At 38.6% G+C, this 20,932-nt stretch overlaps 1 protein-coding gene across 2 annotated transcripts in view; it reads right to left on the bottom strand.

The window, feature by feature from the left end:
* The window catches only part of MLIP (muscular LMNA interacting protein), a 259,696-nt gene that overhangs the window by 134,922 nt on the left and 103,842 nt on the right, over positions 1-20,932 (bottom strand). For both annotated transcript variants that reach the window (XM_059178281.1, XM_059178280.1), the window contains 2 exons: positions 4,145-4,300; positions 763-1,155 (listed from right to left, as the gene is read on the bottom strand). In XM_059178281.1, the coding sequence (XP_059034264.1) occupies positions 763-1,155; positions 4,145-4,300 (549 nt within the window). The remainder of the gene's footprint in view (positions 1-762; positions 1,156-4,144; positions 4,301-20,932) is intronic.

Below are 20,932 nucleotides of genomic sequence, written 5' to 3'. Positions count from 1 at the left end.
ACCTATGCCTTGTCAAATCATTGTATGATTTCATCACAACAAATAGCCAACCAATGGGAAATCCTTCCTATTTTTCCCTTCAAAATCTCTCCCTCTCCACTCCCTTTCTTTCCTGCCGTCACAGAAATGGGTCTTAAATAGGCTCTCCAACCTAAAGGAACTATTTAATTTTGCCGCTAAGTTTTGGGGTAGGATATTCTACCCATTTCACTGAGGCAAGACCTGCACTAGTGGCTTCCAGGACCACAACACATATTTTCCGAAGGACACGCAGGCGAGAATTTTTTTTCTAAACACTCTTATTTCCTAGCATATCCTTTGACTACTTTTTCAATAGTTTAAAAGTAATGTGCCTGCGTCTAACATCCAACCAATGTCTTCCCACAGGATCTTTCTCGTATGTGCAGTATGCTTCTTGGTGGAGCCAGCCAACCAAGCACTCTCTCCTAAGAAACTCCCAGTTATCAATCTTCCAAGAATTGTTCCAAAGTAAGCGATAACATTCTCCCAGATTCACCCCAGCTGAACATCTTACATTTTCTCTTCAGCCAGTTCGCAGTACAATTATATAATCTTTTTTGTCTTATGAATTTATTATCTATATTTACTCTGTGATGATTTATGATCTTGGGATTTGGGCATTTTTAATACCTTTTTCTTTGAGAGCTTTGCATGCCTCAAACAGGAAGGCCTTTGCGGACAGCCTAGGATAAAGAGTATGTAAACATTTTCTTTTTTCTTATGATAAGAAGAAAAACCTACCTGTCCGTGCTTTTGCTGAGAGGCAATCCCGTGAGACATTTCAGGGTATGATGGGGCCTGGAGGTCTGTCCCTCGTGTTTTGGGACGTACCACATCAGAAACCAGACTGGAAGAAATTGCTAGAGATTTGGGCCGAGAAGCTGTAGTGCTCATCCCCCCAGGGGGGCCTTGTTCACCTTTTCCACTTGGAGCTTCATCTTCCCCTTCTGAGTCCACGATAAAGACATATTCAGCTTTGAAGAGGTCACTTTGCTGCATTCCTTGAAGTTCGTTTGCTTTAATTCCCCTTGCTTGCAAAACCTTTTCACTGCCCTCTGAAGGATAAATCAATGTCCCTTGGTTTCTCTCCTGTTGGCTCCCAGCATTCAAGGTCAAGTACTCATTGGACTCAGACTGCAATTAATGTAGAGACATAAAAGCATTGACGTTGGTTTGACAATGGCTTCCTTTTTGCATGTACACTTAAAAGTTTAACCTGCTTTTAATCTCCAAGGACAAGAATTATTTAAAATATATTTAAAAATCAGGTTGGTTTAGGAGAGATTGGGTTGAGGTTAATGGTTTACTTTTACCAGCCCACTTATTTGTCCTGGTTCAAGCCCAAACAATTTAGGGCTCAGAATCAACATCAAGTAAACCTGCTTTCAAATAAATCATGACACAATTTCTTAAAAAGAGATAGAGACAGCAATGTTTCCCATGAAGATATTCGTGAGACAAACAGGGGTTGACCAAGGGTTTAATTATTGGTCAAGCAAAACCTACATATCCTATATATGCCAGGAGAGAAAGGAAACCTTATTGAAAGTTTCTAAAATAAAACAAATCTCTCTAAAAGTCTGAGAGGAAAAATAAAATTGTGACCAAAAATATAGATATTCAGACAAAACCATCCAAACTAATTGAAAAGAACTCAAGAATAAGATGCCAGGAAAATAAGCAGATATTTTTAGTACAAGGAATTTTTCACTGCTATTTTATTTTGTAATTCTTAATCTTTTCCCACTCAATTTTCTATGAGTACATAGAGGGTTTACAAGACGAGAGTAAGACAGCTTTATCAAGCTATCAAACATCTTTTTCTAAAATGAGAGCAGCAGTGTACACTAAGATTATGTTTAAAGGACTCAGTGTTTATTTTTCTGGTTTTGATAACCATGCTGAGGTTACTATATTTTTCTTTGCAACATTTCTTTAGGCCTAAAATTACTTCCGAATAAAAAATTTTAAAAAGACACTAACTAAAATAAACTGAATTTCAACCATGATGATCAATTTAACATGTGCTCTTATGGGCATGCATGCCATGTGTATGAAAATAGAAGTCAAACCATTGATTATATATAACTAACCTAAGGCCGTTATTTTATATGCCCATTGCACATTTTTCAGCTGATGATGATTTAGTTGAGATAAAACACAAATGGCCTCTCATTAGGATTTCTTGGACAATGGTCATTTCACATTTAAATTACAATACTATACAGTAACAAAAACCCAAACTGGAAAGAAGTTGAAATTAAAAACAGCATTCAAAGACAGATTGCTTATTATAAAAAATAACTATAATTAAAAGATGGCAAAAATTGACCTAGTTTTTGAAAACATTATTAATTATCTAAAACAACTTCCCCTGTGCTATTCCTTATATTCCACATATGAGTGAAACCTTATAATAATTGTCTTTCTCTGCTTGACTTTGAAAAAAATTTTCTGCACAGATTTGTCCATTCTCTCCAGTTTGCTTATTAAATCAATGGTTTATATCAGAAAAATATAAAATTAAATGACTCCCTTCCCCCATAGTCCATCACTCTCTATTCTTTTACTCTAATGTATTTTTGTAGCTTTATCACTGAAATTTTATTATATACTTTTCACTTTCTTTATTGCATACCTTCCTAAGAATGACATATGAGTTGATTTTATTCATTCAGAATACAGCACCAAGCACATAGTATATTCAGTCAGTAGTGGCTGAATACATAAATGATCAAGGGAGAATTTACCCTGTTCTATTATAACATTGAACTATTGAAAAAATAGGAAGAAAAATCTTGACTATTTTAAATATATGGTTGTATGTGATCATTGCAATCAGCAAATAAATATCAACATCTTAGGAAGCTCTGGAGGTTTGCAACCAAGAGGAATTCATACATGCACAATCTCATTCATACTCGTAGCACCCATACAAAGGATCCCATAAATACCTCACATAGAGTTGAGTACTATCAGACAAGTTTCCCAGAAATTCCTATAGTAGCATTTAAGATCTTCCTGAAATAATTCAACCTTCATAGTCTTTGAAATAAGGTGGTAGCATTGAAAATCTCAGATCACAGATATATTACAATTTTCTGGATAAGATATTTTCATACAGATAAGGTGAATCAGATTATTTTACCCCCTTTTCGTGGTTCCAGAATACCACAAAATCCCCCAGACATCTTTTACTCATAATAAGACAATATTAAAAGACATTCTAAAGAGAAAGGTTTTTTTCCCTAAAATTCCATTATTCTAACACAAGTCATATTCAGGGTTTTTTAAAGTTCGTTTTAATTTTATTGCCAGTCTTGGTCTCATTTTAGATAAGCATAGTCAGCATACAAATATAATTTTGCAACCAATCTTGTCTCTTACTGTTATAAAGTTAACATTTTCCATGGAATTACATAATCATTATAATTATAACTTTGTGAAAATGGTGTATTATACTCTCAACTTTTTTCTGATTATTAGCTATTGAGCTATTTTTATTTTTCCCTGTTTTCCTAAAGAACATTTTTGCTTTTGTACCGTTCTTGGAATACATTTTCAAGAGTTAGATTATTGAAAGATTACAAACAGTTTTATGATTATGCATAAGGATTTTCCACCAAAATTGTACAAATTCACAATGCTAGCAGCAAAGTGTGAGCACGTCAGTAGCTTCACAACTGCCCTAGCACTGGATATTGTACTTTTTAAATGTTGCTAAGTTATTGCATGTAAAAAAATAATGCCTCATTGTTTTATCTTTATTTTCTGTCAAGAAACTGACAGAAATTCAAACTTGTCCAAATATTTCATTTTTATTATTTTAGGATATATTTGGCAGAAGAGCAAGTGCCCAGAGGCAGAATGTGTCACGTGAATAGCAAAGAATAGGATGTCAACTCAGGAGAGTTGAGAATAGTGCCATGGAGAGAAGGAGAGTATGATAATATTTGGGTTTCTATTACACGGTTATATTTTTAGTCAACCTTGGATTTCACAGTCATCTCACTTTATGCAAGGGAAATAAACATTCATACAAATTTCCAAGTCATTCTTATGGACAAGTTAATGTTTAATATAAAATTGCTTAATATAAAGAAAGAACAAAAATAAATCCTACCCTATTTACAGTTTCTGGATTCTTATCACTTGGTTCCTCGGGAATTTTAACAAGGAATTTAGAGGTGTCAGCCAACTTAGAGTGGGTTGGTAGTCTTCTGACAGTAGGGACAAATGTGAAGATCAGAGGTTTGGCTTCAGAATCACCAGAAGAGACCTAAGAGACATGTAATAAATTAGACTCTCAGTCTTGTTAGAGGTTTATCTTGACTTTATTTTCTAATTACCATGATATTTACTTCATTTATTTTGTAAAGTTGACTCTTATCCTGTGATCATATGTATGGTTGCCAAAGAAAACAGCTATAAAAATAGTGAGCGTGGACCAGACTCCTTTTTTAAATTATTCTATTTATCAGAGAAAGCAATACAACCCACAAAGAGCCTATTGTAGGGGATGGCAGCAAAACAGTGGATTGGCTAGTTGATCTCTTGGAACATTACAGGGCACCTGTACCTCCCTATAGGGTCATCACAAACATAGCATCTATTCTGTTTCAAAATCAACTTTTATTCATTTAACCCTTGGTTAGCATGTTCTATCTGACTCATACTCACCAAGCATGCAAGAAACTTCCAACATATATCATTAATGAGGATACTAAAAAAGATTTAAAATAGGAAGTTTTTTTTTTTCTTTTTCTTTTTTTTTTTTTTTTTGCTATTAGAATACAAATGCCTGTCTTCAAGGATATCCTTTCTCTTTCATTCATGCTTTGTTCATTCAAGAATAACCGTGTTTAGTATTTGTGGCAGGGCGGGTACTCAGGAGCTAGGGATGCCACCATGAATAGGAAATGGTCAACAGACCATGCACGAGAAGAAAGAGTATGCACAGAATATGAAAGGAAAAGTGATGAGGGATACCTGCATACCCACCATGGGAAGCTCTGTAAAAGGCAACACCTGAAATGTAGGTCCCAGTGAAGAGAAAGATAAAGATATCCCAGGCTGAGAAAACCAGATGAATGAAAGCATGGAAGGGCAGCAGCAGTGGGATGTGCATCAAGCTTAGATCCTGTCCTATGGACAACAAGGAACCATTAGAGCACCATAGATTGGGAAATGATGAAGTCACATTAGAATTTTAGATGGGTAATTCTGGTTTTAAAAGACACATAGTGGGACACCTGGGTGGCTCAGTGTTAAAGCCTCTGCCTTTAGCCCGGGTCATGATCCCAGGGTCCTGGGATCGAGCCCCACATCAGGCTCTCCGCTCGGCAGGGAGCCTGCTTCCTCCTCTCTCTCTCTGCCTGCCTCTCTGCCTACTTGTAATCTCTGCCTGTCAAATAAATAAATAAAATCTTTTAAAAAATAATAATTTAAAAAAATTAAAATAAAATAAAAAAAAAGACACATGGCTAGTGACAGGCAAAGAAAGTCAAGAGCAATAGGTTGAGGACTACCTGAAAGGGAAAAAAGAGAAGATGGTGCCATAATCTCTCTTTCACAAAATTTTGAATGAGGAATAAGGAAGGTTGTCGGGAGTAATTAGTGAGGGAAGGAGAGTCAAAAAGAGCTGCCTGTGTTGGCATGTAATCGGATAGACTTGAACATGTAGGTAGTATGGGGATAGGGATCAGGAGAGAAGCAGGCAAAATAAGTTAAGGGAACATATGGTCACATTTGAGTCCAGAGAAAATGAACTAAGATACAGGAAAGCTCATGAATGTGGTGTACCGGGGAGCAGAAAGGTGGTATAATCAACATTGATGATAAAATCAGCTCCATCTCGTCAGAGTAACACTGCCCCTCTACCACCTGCATGCCACAGACTCAAGAAATATGATACACCTTGGCAAGACCCTCACTGCCCTCTCCCTTTAAGCCATGAACCCCTCTATGCCGTGACACCCTCAGATTTCACCTTGGCATTCCTTTTAAACCCAGCTATGTCAGCCCCTGTGAAAAAACCCAGACCTAAGTCATCGCACAATCCCTTGTGCTATACATACCCGTTGCTCTTTTCCCATCTGAGGCCTGCTCCAACTCTTGAAGCCTTTCCACCACACACTTTCTGGTATCCAGTCGGCCGCCACAAAATCCTCCATGTCCCAAACCTCTTCTCTAACTTCTCTAACTAGCTCTAACCAAACCAACGCTTTTTCTAAAGGGCTTTGTCTCTAAGAAGCTACCTCAGTGGAAACTGTTTTCTCTCACACTGGGCCTAGAACTACAAGCGTGTCCTCCTCACTTCCCTGTACTGCTTCCAGACCATTCCTCTTTCCTCTACCTAGAAACTTCCAGATTTGAATCTCCTGTCAGTAGTCTATACTCCTCACTGCTATCTCCCCACAACCAAGGGAAGCCCTTCTTTCTTTGAAGATTTAATTCCTGGCTCAGTTCCACTCTTTTTAACACTATGCTTTGTGCAATACTCAACATCATAGCTCATAGGTAATTTTCCTCATCTTGTGTTGCCCTGGCCTCTACTCCTTCCTGATTCTCAAATCCCTAGCCTCAACCAGTACCTACAACCCCTCTATAATGTCACATTTTTCATTCTCTGGCTGCCACTTCTTTTCTTTCCATACCTCCTTCTCATGCTCCAACATTTCTCAGATCTCACCAGAATAAAAATCTATGGATCCCTCCAACATTATATTGTCCCATATTTCTTCTTTTTAACCAACCTCAGTGATTGCATTCACCACAGTTACCCCCCATGCACACTCCTCAAATGCTTTCCCCTCTCTCACATCATCCCCTTGCAACTGGGTAAATCACCATTCTCACTAAATCTAACCTCCTACTCTATTCCTGCACCACAACAATATGTGATTGGAGGAAATCACACAAACTATGTTTACTGGTTTCACTTCAAATTTATGACTCAGCCCAAGCAGGCCCTTCAATGCTGCTCTATAAACATACACTAGCTACTTGGCCCATTTACTCTCCCACTTGCCTAGAAAACTCACAACCTCTCCAACATCTTCTTCCATAGTCTTACTCTGAGTTGATAAGTTTGTTTCTCATTTCACTGAGATAACTGAAGCAATCAGAAAAGAATTACCAAGGTTCCCATCATCACATCTACTCACTCACCCACATCTTTGTTCTCTCATGTGGCCTGAAGTCCTGCCATTATGTCCCTAGTAAAATCAACTCTCACTTGAATATTTTGCTTTCTATTAACTTTTATTTATTCAACAAGGTGTCATTAAATGCCTACTAAATGCTAAGGCACCACTTTAAGTGTTGGCTATATGATGGTGAGCAAAAATCTTTACACTAATGGAATTTATATCACAGAGGAGGAAGTAGTAAACAAAATAAATATGTAAAGTATTTAGTACTTATATAGTTATAAGCTATGAAGCCTAGCTTTAAGGCTATTGCAATGACCCATGGTAGAGAAATGGTAGGTTGAACTTGGGTTGCTATGGTAACCATGATAAGAAGTGTTAAGATTCTGGCTGTATTTTAGTTATTTATTTTTTTAAGGTTTTATTTATTTATTTTTGCAAGAGATAAAGAACATGATGGGGGAGGTGGGCAGAGGGAGAAGCAGACTCCCCTCTGAGCTGGGAACCTGATGCAGGACTCAATCATGACCTGAGCCAAAGGCAGATGCTTAACTGACTGAGCCACACAGGCACCCAAGATTCTGGCTCTATTTTAAAGGAAAACAGAATATGCTTAAAAACCAAATGTGGGATATAAGAGATAGATAGGAATCAAGATGAGTACAAAATTATTGACCTAAATAACTGTAAAAAATGAGCTTTTATTTACTAAAATGGGGAAATCAACAGGTGAAGCTAGTCTGAGAATAAAGATCAAATTTGATATGCTAAATATAGATCCAAATGGAAATGTGGGAAGGGAGTCAAATTTAGAGGAGAGTCTGTGCTAAAGATGAAATTATTAGGGTTGTTAACTTATACATTGTATTTGAAACCACAAGACCAGATGAGCTCACCAAGGGAGCAAGCACAAACAGAAGAGGTCCAAGGCTGAACCCTCCCGACTTGTGACACAAGCGATCCAGTAGCAAAGGAAGAACTTGTAGCGATGACATGGGATTTTAAGGAAAATAGAAAAGACTAGAATGTCACTGACATCAATAGAAAAGATGCCTGACTATCAACCAAAGGATTACCAGGCTCTGCTGAGCCAGGAATTTGTTGCAGTGAAGCCAATTTACTTGGCCTTTTGATATTCCTTCCAGGGATATTCAAACAGCCTCTCACAGGAACAGAGAAAGTCAGCTATAGCACTTACAGAGCTGGTGTTTGGAAGCTGGGAAGAAAGTTGAGGAAATTGAGGGCCCTTGTGAGAGTAGAGCAAATGACCAAAATGGAGTGGAGTTTGGACAGATCCAAGACAGGGACCCGCAGATTCCAGGGACCAGCGGTATCTGACACTCAGATAACAGATCTAATAGCATGTTGAGTGTCTGGAAGAATGGCTTGGTTTACAGTATAGTATGTGAAAATGTAAGATTTAGAGGTATGGTAATTCTTTTTTTTTTTTTTTAATTAATTAATTTATTTATTTATTTATTTTTTATTTTTTATAAACATATATTTTTATCCCCAGGGGTACAGGTCTGTGAATTACCAGGTTTACACACTTCACAGCACTCACCAAAGCACATACCCTCCCCAATGTCCATAATCCCACCCCGTTCTCCCAAACCCCCTCCCCCCAGCAACCCTCAGTTTGTTTTGTGAGATTAAGAGTCACTTATGGTTTGTCTCCCTCCCAATCCCATCTTGTTTCATTGATTCTTCTCCTACCCACTTAAGCCCCCATGTTGCATCACCACTTCCTCATATCAGGGAGATCATATGATAGTTGTCTTTCTCTGCTTGACTTATTTCGCTAAGCATGATACGCTCTAGTTCCATCCATGTTGTCGCAAATGGCAAGATTTCATTTCTTTTGATGGCTGCATAGTATTCCATTGTGTATATATACCTAGAGGTATGGTAATTCTATATGGTCTAGGCTTTGGCCTTGAGACTGACTATCTGGGACGAAAAAAAAACAAAACAAAACAGAAAAGACACCAAGCTGATGAAGCTCAAGCAACTATGAGACAAGAAGGTTGACAAGGTCAGCCCGGAGAAAACAAAAATCATGCTGGGTGATAGTAAGACTGGCCTGGAGAGAGAGAGACGCATAGCATAGGGGCACAATGTGAGCCTGGGGTCAGGAGGTACCTGGAGCAAGCTGCCTGGGATACTAGATTAGTAATGGGATATTTTCTTTGTGAGCATGTAATCAAACAAAAAGGACTGGATATCCATACAGAAGATTTCACCCAAGTTATAGGTCCAATGAACTAAATGTAGGCCACTTACTATATAGTAAAAGTTTTTGGTAACTAAAAAAATGAAAACAGCTATGCCTTCTAGAAATGATGCATATTCCTTAAGAAATATCAAACATACAGGCAAACCCTTCTGAGCTAACTGTCATTTTTTAATATTCTCTTTTTGGTAAGATTTTATTTATTTATGAGAAAAAGAGTGAGAGAAAGAGCAGGGGAGGAGCAGAAGGAAAGGGACAAACAGACCCTGTGCTGAGCCCAATGCAGGACTCCATCTCAGGAGCCTGAGATCATGACCTAAGCACAAACCAACGGTCGGACATTTAACTGACTGCACCACCCAGGTGCCCCTAATATTCTTTAATGTCTTTAAACACAGTTGTCCTTATTTGTTCATTGCAGTCATGTCAAAATTCCCAGGTTGCTGCTAATCATGGGAAAATAATAAATCAATGCTCTCCTTTGTGGTAAGAAACATTAGATCCCTTTTTAGATTTGGAAAGCCCATTAGTCTTATCAGCAATAACAATATAACACACTTATTGGATAGATTATTTCCTAGGAAGACCTTTTTACATGACTAATCTCATCAATATCAAGATAGATAGAGAGTGGTTTTAGCAACAAAAGCACTAGAGGTAGTTCAGATAATTCATCACAGAATTTCCTGTGGGCAGGAGATAAAGACAGTCCTTTAGGAGTCAAAAGGTGAAATAGTGACCTTATTCCCAGGTTCTATAGGCCTGCTCCATCTTTCCCCATGATAATTACAAGTCTATCTTGGGTTCTATCCCAATGAAATTTAAATACTGATACATGAAAGGCTTCAGTATAAGTGCCCCAGGGGTCTGAAATACATATAATCATTATTAATAGGACATGGCTTTGCCTTCTAAAACACACACAATACCGAAAATTTACTTCTGCTATGAACTTGTGCAATTTGAATAATGCAATGCTACCTAAATCTCTAAAAAACAAATAGATCGCCCATCACTGACACCCAATAAACTACAGACTTTTTAAAGGGTAATAGCTATAATTTCAGTGACTAAAAGGGAAACAAAATATAAATGAAAAGTGATGATTCAGTGCATAAGGTGCACTTTCCACCCAATGCCCTCAAAGGAATTTTCAAAGCATAACCACATGCGGACAATGAACGCAACAGAAAAGTAAAATTATTTCTTTCTACATTATTGTCATATTTTCCTACAGACACATCCATATCCGACAAAAAATGTCTTCCCCGGTGGAGGAGAACTATTTTTTTTTTTTTAATTTTAGTTGAACCCACGTATGATGTCATTCAAGAATAACATAAAAGGGAAAATCTAATAGGACTAAAGACGTATTCATCTTCCTGGGTTACCGTTGGAGAAAAAGATCAGGGATAAATTCCTCTCTGAGCACACATCCTCAGAAGCACCACCACAAAAGTGGTATCCACTTTTAAGCTGGGAGTACAGTGTTAGCACAGGGCTTTTTTCATCGTTACCTAGCATCCTCTTATCTAACCAAGGAGGTACTGATTTCTTTCTTTTTTTTTTTTTGGTACAGAATTCAGGTTGGAAAAGGATTTAAAATTATACTAGCTACACGATGCAACATTTAGATGAAGAGCCATGTGTTAGCCAGGGTAGACTGCTGAATCCCCTGTTCAGAAAAGAGGAAAAAAGAAATTTTTTTTTTCTCTCTCTTTACTGCATACGGTAGCCAAGTTCCAGTGGAGCCCAGAAATGAATCGCTATGGTGATGAAAAATCATTTTCCACACAAAGCAGAAACAGATGCATGTTAATATCATTGCACTTGTTAAATGCCGGTTTAACACTTTCAAGTTGTCAATGCCATTTAAAAACACATCTTAGTTCCTATCCTTGGGAAACTAGTTTAATAACTGAAATTTGACCTGAGAGGATGAACATCTCGCCCTCACTACAGTTTCAAGCACTCAGAACTGTCTGAGACTGTCCCCCTCTCACCGGACAGCCGAATAATAACTGGAGAAATGGCATTTCCCCGTGCCATGCAAGTTCACTGCTCTGTTGCTCAGTTTCTGGGCTGCAATGCCTTCCTGTCTTCTATTCCCCTAAAAGTTCTCTTCCTTCCTGTGGTGACACCCACACTCACAGATGGCCACTAGCCTCTTGTTAAGAAGAGGCATGGCAGGGCGTCTGCTTCCACACTATGCCAAGGGCAGTCCCGAGCCTTTTGTGGGGTTGGCCAGCCAAGCAGTTTGCTTTTATCTGCTCGCCCTGCCACTAACTGCAGATAATAACATTTCATTTTGATATACAGGCAAATTTATCTCTCCGCAGGCAGCTCTCCCTCAAGCCCTCTTGCAGCAAACACCGAAGTACACAGCCTTTAAAAGTTCTTGAAAGCATTAAGGAAAGACTTCCCTTTACCTGGGGTGTGGTCTGAATGCTCCCTGCTAGGACGCCCGAGTTCATTTGGAAGTCATTGTTCCCGCAGTCCCTCGGAAACCCCTGTTCTGGAAGCATTGATTCATCACATAAGGGAGTGAGCAAACCGATGACTGAGGTGGGAAGGGAGCCTCTCACTAAAACAACACACACTCACACAGAAAAAAGGAATTCTAAAAAGAGGTAAAGTGGCATCCTCCCTGATTTGAAGAATCCTGTCAGCTCCCAGGAGTAGGTTTATGTGTAGATAATTTCTAGATTTGGAACTTCATGAGAGGTCATGTTGACTGCTGAAATGAAGCCAGGAGAAGTAAAAGAAAAAGAAAAAGAAAAAAAAAAAAACCACCTATACGTGTTTGCCCTCTTTTCTTGTCACGCATATATTCCAATTACATATTCTATGCAAAGAGAGAAGCCAGATTGTGCAGTGATGAGAAGCTGATTGAAAGGCCCGAGCATCTGCCAATCTCAGCAACCAGTTGGTCACACTCACTGAGAACACTGAGAGGTACAAACACATGCAAACACTGTGCCTAAATAAAGCCCTAGAAAACACACAGCGATCATTTCAAAAGATCAATAGCATTATCGGTCTTTGGCATGTAAATGCAGCAGGAATGTCTGTAGTGACTGAAGTTTCGCTATTAATCACTGTAGCTCTAGAATGAAGCTTGGAGTCAAATATTTGTTGAAACAAAATTCCCTTCTGAGGTTTCCTGGAAGACAGTGAGTGTCCTGACTGCAGACGAACCAAACTCAAAACCTCACATGTGAAACTGACTGGCGTATTCAAGCTTTTGGGATTTCTACTTTTTTTAAGTATTGATTTTTCTCCAAATCTGTAATATCTAGATTTGTGCTTTGGCAAAGAAAGATGTTGTGGCCCCCTTTGGTTATAGACCAAAGACTATGGGAAGGAATGAAGATTTTACTTTGGGGACCTGTTATACCTCTTAACATTTTCAACTTTATCAAAAGCCAGAATTTGTGGAAACATTAAAAGTAAAATAATGCTCAAAGTGATTCTACTAGCATACTGGCAGAAATTCTCCCAAACAACACAGCACTTTTTGACCTAGAATATTCTCTAAATTTCTGAATAGAAGTGCAGTTACACCCCTAGGTAAATCATATGCCTTCCTCTAGGCTATGCATATTTATGCATACTCAAAAGAAAAGAAAATATAATAATCTTCCTGCCCTCAGTGAGCTTAAAGTCCAATTGAGAATAGAAAACAGACTACAAATAACAGAAATGCAAAGCAAAAAAAAAAAAAAAAGAAGAGAGAGAGAGAGACATTGAAGTTCTCAAACTTTATATATAAACTATAAACTACCTGGAGAGCTTGAGGAAATCTGCCCTTAGATTTTTTTTTTTTTTTAAGATGTTATTTACTCCCTTGTCAGAGAGAGAGAGGGCCAAAGCAGGTGGAGTGGCAGGCAGAGGGAGAAGCAGGCTCCCCACTGAGCAATGAGCCTGACACAGGTCTCCATCCCAGGATGCTGGGATCATGACCTGAGCTGAAGGCAGATACTTAACTGACTGAGCCACCAAGACATCCCTGCCCTCAGATTCTGCACATCCAGCAAGCTCCCTGCTGGTGCCTGGCTGCTTGCCCATAGCACTTTGAGTAGCAAAGACCTGGGGGGTTCTTGGAGGGACATGAGATCACAGCTACATGGAGAAATTCAAGGAGAAAACTGCACTGGTGCTGCACTTCAAAGGATCGGGGACTGGGGGCTTAGGAAAGTGGGACAGAATAACACTCCTTTCAAGCAGAGTGAATGCACCTGTCCTAACAGCAGTATGCCCTAAGAAGAGTCATAAAAGGCGAAAACCTAGAGATGATCGTTCACTGGGGACACAAGAGGACCTCCCAAAGACAATCCTTTCACTTGTGAAATGTAGATATGAATAGTACTTATCTCACAGGGTTCTTGCAAGGATTACTGTGAAATCATGTAACCCCTAGAGGTCACATTCATCTTACACAGTCCTAGTGAGTGGCTCCCTACGAGGAAGCAGCAGTCTGGTTAGCTGTCAATAGTTTGATCCGTTCGTTCCAAGTAGACTCTATGAAGCTCTTCTCCCATACCTCGTTCTGTCCTCCCTCTGGTCTTTTCTCTCTCATTTCCTTCCCCAACCAAAGCAATATTTATGCATGTTGGCAAGTCAACTTTGGAAGGGGAAATACTTTAGCCCCTGTCTTCTGCCCTATTTGAACTCTTCCTTGAGTCATTTTACAACATGAGAACCAATTGAATTAATCCATTATTTTGTTATTTGGCTCTGTATCTTACTGGCAACTTTTCTCGAATCATTTTCTTTCCCTGGCTTTATTAATAATTGTTGGTGTTGCAGACTATTTGTTATATTGATAGAAGTAATAATTGTTAGTTAAAAAAAAAAACATAATGGTCATGCATTATAACAGCATGCTTCAGCCATCTGGTTAGTAACTACATATAGCCTCAAAGAGCGCATGTATTTAGGACAATTTCTATAGAAACCATCCTCATTTAAATAGAAAATGATGGCACCTGTTCAAAAACAGGCCCCAGTCCTGAGTGATGAAGAGCAAGGAAGTTACTTACACAGGATGGAGAAGTGGGGAGGAAGAGTGTCTGTCCTCCAATTACAAAGAGTAAGAACATCACCTAGAGTCTGCCCAAGACCCTGAAGCATTTAGAAACACAAACCATTTCTTCCACAGCTCGATATAGGCATTTAATCAGTTAGGCTAAGCCATCATGTAAACATACTTGTTTAGTTCTGCATCTTTTTATATAAACACAAACTTGTTAATGCTCTCTCTCCCATCAAATAGCACAAAATGCTCTATTGAATAATCTTTTGCCAAGAGCAAATAAAATTTGTCAAACTTTGCAATGGACAAATACAATCCAAATTCTCTTTAAATTTTGGCATTATTGATGGCTAAAGTAGGACGTTTTTCACCTTCTTTCTAAATAGATATTACTGCAGTAACTTCTAGCCAAAAGACTCTTCAGATACTGCTTTTAAAATAAACAATAAAGAACAAATAGTCTCTCTTCTTGACAGGGGAAACAAATTTGAGAAAAAAAATAGATTAGCACACAAAAGTTTGCCAAGAAACATGTGATTAAACAGATCCAGCTGCCAAAACTATTCAATTATCCATTTGTCTGTTCCTATACCTTGTGCTTGATAACATAACGTACTAGAAATCCAATTTATTTATCTTCATAAACATCTGTTGAGTACCAGGCTCTACTCTAAGCTCTGAGAGACACAAAGACAAAGAAGATTTGGACTCTATTCCCAACATGCGTGACAGTCTCACGAAAGAGACACAAGTCACATGGATGGTGAGTGAAGTCAGAGGACAGTGCGAGGTGATGTGTGGAATATAGACCCCATGGGAAAATGGTCTCGGCCCATTCCTGAGGAGACTGCACTCTTCGCTTCTGCATTCTTAGTTCCTGGTGACCAACACTGGGATACTTCTCATTCTGATTTAGTTTCTGGTTGGTGTGTTCCCTCTGAAAATGGGACTCACCCAGAGTTTGGATCCCTGTCTCTAGGGCAATAGGTGATTCCAGGGATCCAGTCAGGGCCATTTCAATTCACAGACTCAGAACTGAATAAATATTTTATTTAAAGTGAATTCTGACCTCTCATCAAAAATATGTGAGATTCCATCACCGCCTGTTTGGCTCCATCTTTACCAGGCATCTGTATTGGGCGCATCTGTATTGCTTCTACTTCTGTTGCTTCTGCACTCATAGATTCTCTCCTCATTGAGGTTTATACTCCTAGCTAATAGGATACTGGTACCCCTCCTTAGTTCAAATACACTAGAAGCTTCAAAGTATTGAGGAAAACATAGCACCTAAGTAAGAACATGACATAGTAAGATATTCAGAAAAAATAATAGGCCTTGTACCTGGTAGAATTTGATGGGAAAAGAGACAGTGATAAGAAATATTCATCCATCAGGAATAAGCATTTGGTGGTCACTCTCCCCTGTTGAATTCACTTTCTCCATTTGGCTTCTGGCACCATTTCTTATCACTCCTGTTCCTATTCCCTAGACACTCCTTCTCTGGCTGCTTTACACCGTCCTACCCTTAAGCCTTGAAATAGCCCAGAAGTCACTCCTTAGATAATCTCATCCCATTCTATAGCTGCAAATAATAAGCCAGTGAGATCCAAATTTATTTCCCCAACCTGAATGTCCTCCCTGAGTAATACTCATGTATCCAACTAATATCTTCACTTGGATACTTCATTGATACCTGAAACTGAATTATTTGTCTTTCTCCTAAAACTGTTCCCTACCAGAACCCCCAATTTTCCCCACCTCAGCATATAGTTGTGCAACTATTTCTCATTGCTTAGGCTAAATATTATGGGGTCACATCAATTTTTATTGGTTTCCCATAATCCCCCATCAATATATCAGTATTAGTGAATATACCAATAATCTTGATTTATCTATCCCCCTCACCAATTTATCAGTATTACCTCCCTTCAAAATAAATCCAGAAAATGTTTATACCTTGCCACCTCTACTTCTAACCTCCTAGTAGCAGAACCTACCATCATTTCTTTTCCAAATCACTTCCTCCTAACTAATCCCCTGCTTCCTCGTAGCCTTCTATAGTGAATGGTCTGATAAACAATCCATACCTCCCTTCAGGCCAAGGACTATTCCCCAGCTGCTGGAAGTACTGTAACAGTGCTCAGCTGTCTGTCCTCTTCATGAGTTGCTTTCAGCTGAATGAAGCTCCTTGCCCAAAGCCCTTCTCAGGGGTTGCCTGCATCCAATGGCTACTTGATACACCCATATATAAAGGCCTGGCACTCTCCTTCCAATTTAGGGCAACTCTAAAGAGCGATCCCAAATTCAGAGTTCCTCATGAGGTCAGTTAAGTTTTTGTTGGGTGTGCATTGCAACCCAATTCTCTCTCTCCATTATGTTGCTGCTTTCCTATTTCCACAGGTGGTGTTCCTTAGAGCACTTCCATGGGGGTAAACTTCCTGTAAGCTAACTCTACCTCAGAGTCCACTTCCTGGGAACATGGTCTGTCATCTCCTCTCCCTATAGTTATTTGCCACACAGTAGCAAGATTGAGCCTTTAAAAAAGAAGTCAGAAAATGCCACTTTTCTATGCCATACCCTTCAATGGCTTCCTTTGTTACCCAGAGGATAAGCCAACATCCTTTTGATAGCCAACAACAAACATGATTTGGCCCCTACTACTCTCCCCCCTTGCTCTCCTCAGCTCTATCTAAGTGATTTTCCTACATTCCTAGAGCATGCTAATCCCACTCCCCAGAGTGTTTTTCCCAAGCTCATGAGTTCCTTCACTTCCTCAAGTCTCTGCTCAAATGTCACTCCAACTAAAAAAAAAATTCCTCACTACTCTACATACTCTACATAAAATTGCCATCCCAATTCTAAGCTCTTGCTAGCACTCTCTGGCTCCCTCAGCCCATGTTATTTTTCTCCAGAGCAGTAACCAGCTCCTAATGCTTGTTTATTATCTGATGTCATCACTGGATTTTAAACTCCCCTAGAGCAAGGATTTTGTTTTGATCATTATTATTTCCCTAACCACCAGAACACTATGTGGCACATATAAGCACTCAATAAATATTTGTCCAATAAACTTATTGACTGACAGTGATCTCTTTATTTGCGGATATTTCTTATATTTCTTTTCTTCTGATGAAAAGGATAATAATTTTGGTTAAACTTGGAATTAATTGTCCAGAAGAAAACAGAATCAGCCCAATTTCCTCAAGATTCTCAGTTCCTAATGGAACAGTTATTGCTGGTATGCACAGGTCCTTACCAAAAACCGAAGGTGTAAGGGCTAAACGAAGAAGCAAGATGGAGGTAATTTCAGTCAGCTCCCTCCCCATGACTCTTCCATATAAATACTTGTAGCAAGAACAGCGGGATGTTCAAGGCAATGGAATTTCCAGTTGTCTTGGTCAGAAGCAGACAAAATAGCTCCAGATTCCAGATTTTCCACCAGAGAGCTGTGAGTCTTGGGTAAGTCACTTAACTTCTCAGGGACAATTTGTTTATAAAATAAAATTCTGGGTTAGTGTTGCCTAATGCCCCTTCTTTAGAATACTTGTCTTGCAGGAGGAATGGTGATAAAGAGACTCTGTGGTCAAATAAATTTAGGAACTGGTATATTACATATCTTCTGTTAAGCATCTCATAGCCAAGAGGTCTTTGAAGCTTGGTTTAGCCCACAGTTTTTCACATTTATTCGGCCACAGAACCCACTGCTTGCCTAATGTATACCAATATCCCACTCACAATGGGAACTGCTAAATTGGACAAACCATAAAGACTTCTTTCTGCTGTGATATCCAATAAATATATATAAAAAAGTAGTTTGGTCAAGCAAACAAACAAAAAGTTTCCACAAAGTTACTATATGAAGCGCTATTCATGATCTGGGAGAGAGCATAATGAGATAGATGGCAGTTGTTCTCTGTGTTACAAAGAAAGAAACAAGAGGTGTTGCACATGCCAGGTCTACCAACTACATAACCATTTGGGCAAACAGCTGACTAACAAAATATTCAGTGGCATAGGAACAGGAATTAAGTAAGTAGACGATGAATTGACTAAAAGATCTCAAAATATATCCAAAGAGGTAATAATAAAGTATGAGGCAAATACCTGGAGATGAAACATATTATTTAATAGAAATACTCAGAGATTCCACAGTGAGTTGTTTCTGTATACATCATAAGAGCAACTTAAATGCTGACCCAAAATATAATTCATAAAATCTTATTTCTAAGTGCATAGAGTGACACTATCATCTTTAGAGTTTACATTATAATTTCATAAACATGACAAAGTCATATTTATTGTCAATATGACTGTTAGTATAATATGATTTTATATGCACTTTTATTGAAAATAAAGCAATAGCATTATATTTTATGTTTCAGGTATATTTATGTATGAAGAATGCCCTCAAAAGTCATCATGATATGCCACAGATAAAAATTTTAACTGTATTACTCCGTTTAGAAAATGATGAAAACTGTCCAAAATGGCTCAAACATTAAAGGATTTAATTGATTAGTTTTCAGACTCTAAACTCTTTACATTTGGGCTCTGCCCACCAGGGAAAATCATGGACTGCCCCCACCCACAGGGGATCTTGTTAAAGAAAAGATCAATTACCAATGTTTTGTCATTAGAGTCACACCTTGACTTTTCAAAGCAACTGCATTTTAAATATTTTTTCAATTCAATTTTTATTTATTTATTTGAGAGAGAAAGAGAAAGAGAGTGCTCAAGCAGGGGGGATGGCAGGCAGAGGGAGAGGGAGGAGCGGGCTTCCCGCTGAGCATAACCTGAGCTGAAGGCAGATAGATGCTTAACCTACTATGCCATCCAGGAACCCCAGCAATTGTATTTTAAATCAGCTTCCTCATACTTGGGCAACATAAAGAACAGATTTAATATAAGTATAAAGATAGGCATATCAAGAAAATAACTATAACTTACTACACATATATTTTATCTTAACCCATCATTTTTCTTTCCTATATAATCTATAGAAATACACAACCCTTAGCAGAATAACTGAACAAAGATTTCAGAAAGCTAGTTTTTATTGGTTTTGTCATGGACTATCTAACCTTGATTGGAAGAATAAAACAGGGAACAATATAAGAGTAGAAGTAACTAACAACTTGTGTTTGCAATATAGTAATGAGAACATGGGCTATAGGTCAGAGAGTACTGGTGTGGTATCCCCCACCGCTTATTAGCTATGTGACCCAAAGCAGATCCTTGATCTCCCTGACCTTCATTTATTTTGACCATAGAACTTATCACACAAACTGAGACTCTCTTAAATCTGAAGGGTAGGGGTTGGGGAGAGCATGATTAGGAACTACTTTAGGACATAAGCATAAATGATACTATTTGGAGCAAGACATAATCAGCCTATTTATTTGCAACACAGAAATAGAATATCTCAATACTGTCAGGAGGTTAAAATGGTATGAAATGAAATATAGGAAATTTACCAGTTCATGTGTTCAGTGAGTTATTTCTCCCTTGTCCTAAATAGAAATTGGGTATTGGTTGAGGGTAGGGATGATATGAGGGGCTTACTGTGTTATCTTTAAAAAAAAAAAAAAAAAATGGAGCAAGGTGGATGACTGGCACTCCTGACTCTGCTTGGAACATTCTCTAGCAGCCTCTTCCCTGTTAACCCCTCTTCATGGAACTGAGTCCCAGGAAACTCAGATCCTATGGTAAATCATTTTAATTTGTATCATGAGGGTAATACGATTTCTGAAAGATAATAAACTTCATAAAATCACTACCTAACAACTCCTTCCCTGAGTCCATGGGTTAGACACAACCTCCTATTGTCCACTCTCTTAGCACCTGGTACTTTTTCATAGCCTTTGCTGCTATCAAAATTACATGATTACAAAGTGAATTACTTTAGTATCTGACTCCCCAGTCTGAAACATAAGCACCAGGACAATGGGAAATTTCTAATTTGTTCCTTGCCGTACCCAAAGTACCTAAGACAGTGCCTATCACATAATGTGGGATCAGTAAATGTCCATTCAATAAATGAACGATTGTTCACATTCATGACAGTAGTATGGAAGATTTGGGGATGGTAAGAGAGATTTCTATCTTCAAGGAACATACAGTATCAGGACCCATAGAGAAATGAATCATTTAATCATTGTATAATTTTGTTTCTTTGAAGATAGAGCACAAACAAAAAACCAACCCACACTGGATGTCAAAGCTGTGACCTTTAGGAGTATATGGAAGGAATCACGCATAAAGGGGTGTGTCAGGGGCAAAAGTGAATGAAGAAAAATGGGAAAAGCATCTCTGGTTGAGATCTCCCCTCCCACTCCTGGCAGCCACAGACTCTCACCCTGGCTACTTCACACACTTCACCTACTCATCCTGAGAAAAGAACTTGTCCTACATACAATACACATTAATACCACTGAACCCATCTGACGTGATGCTACTCTTGATATTTAACGTATATTATTTCCTCGATTTCCT

This window comes from Mustela lutreola, chromosome 6 (assembly GCF_030435805.1).
Source record: "Mustela lutreola isolate mMusLut2 chromosome 6, mMusLut2.pri, whole genome shotgun sequence".
NCBI lineage: Eukaryota > Metazoa > Chordata > Mammalia > Carnivora > Mustelidae > Mustela > Mustela lutreola.
Note: the sequence above shows the minus strand (reverse complement) of the source record. Positions and strands in the feature narration are given on the sequence as shown.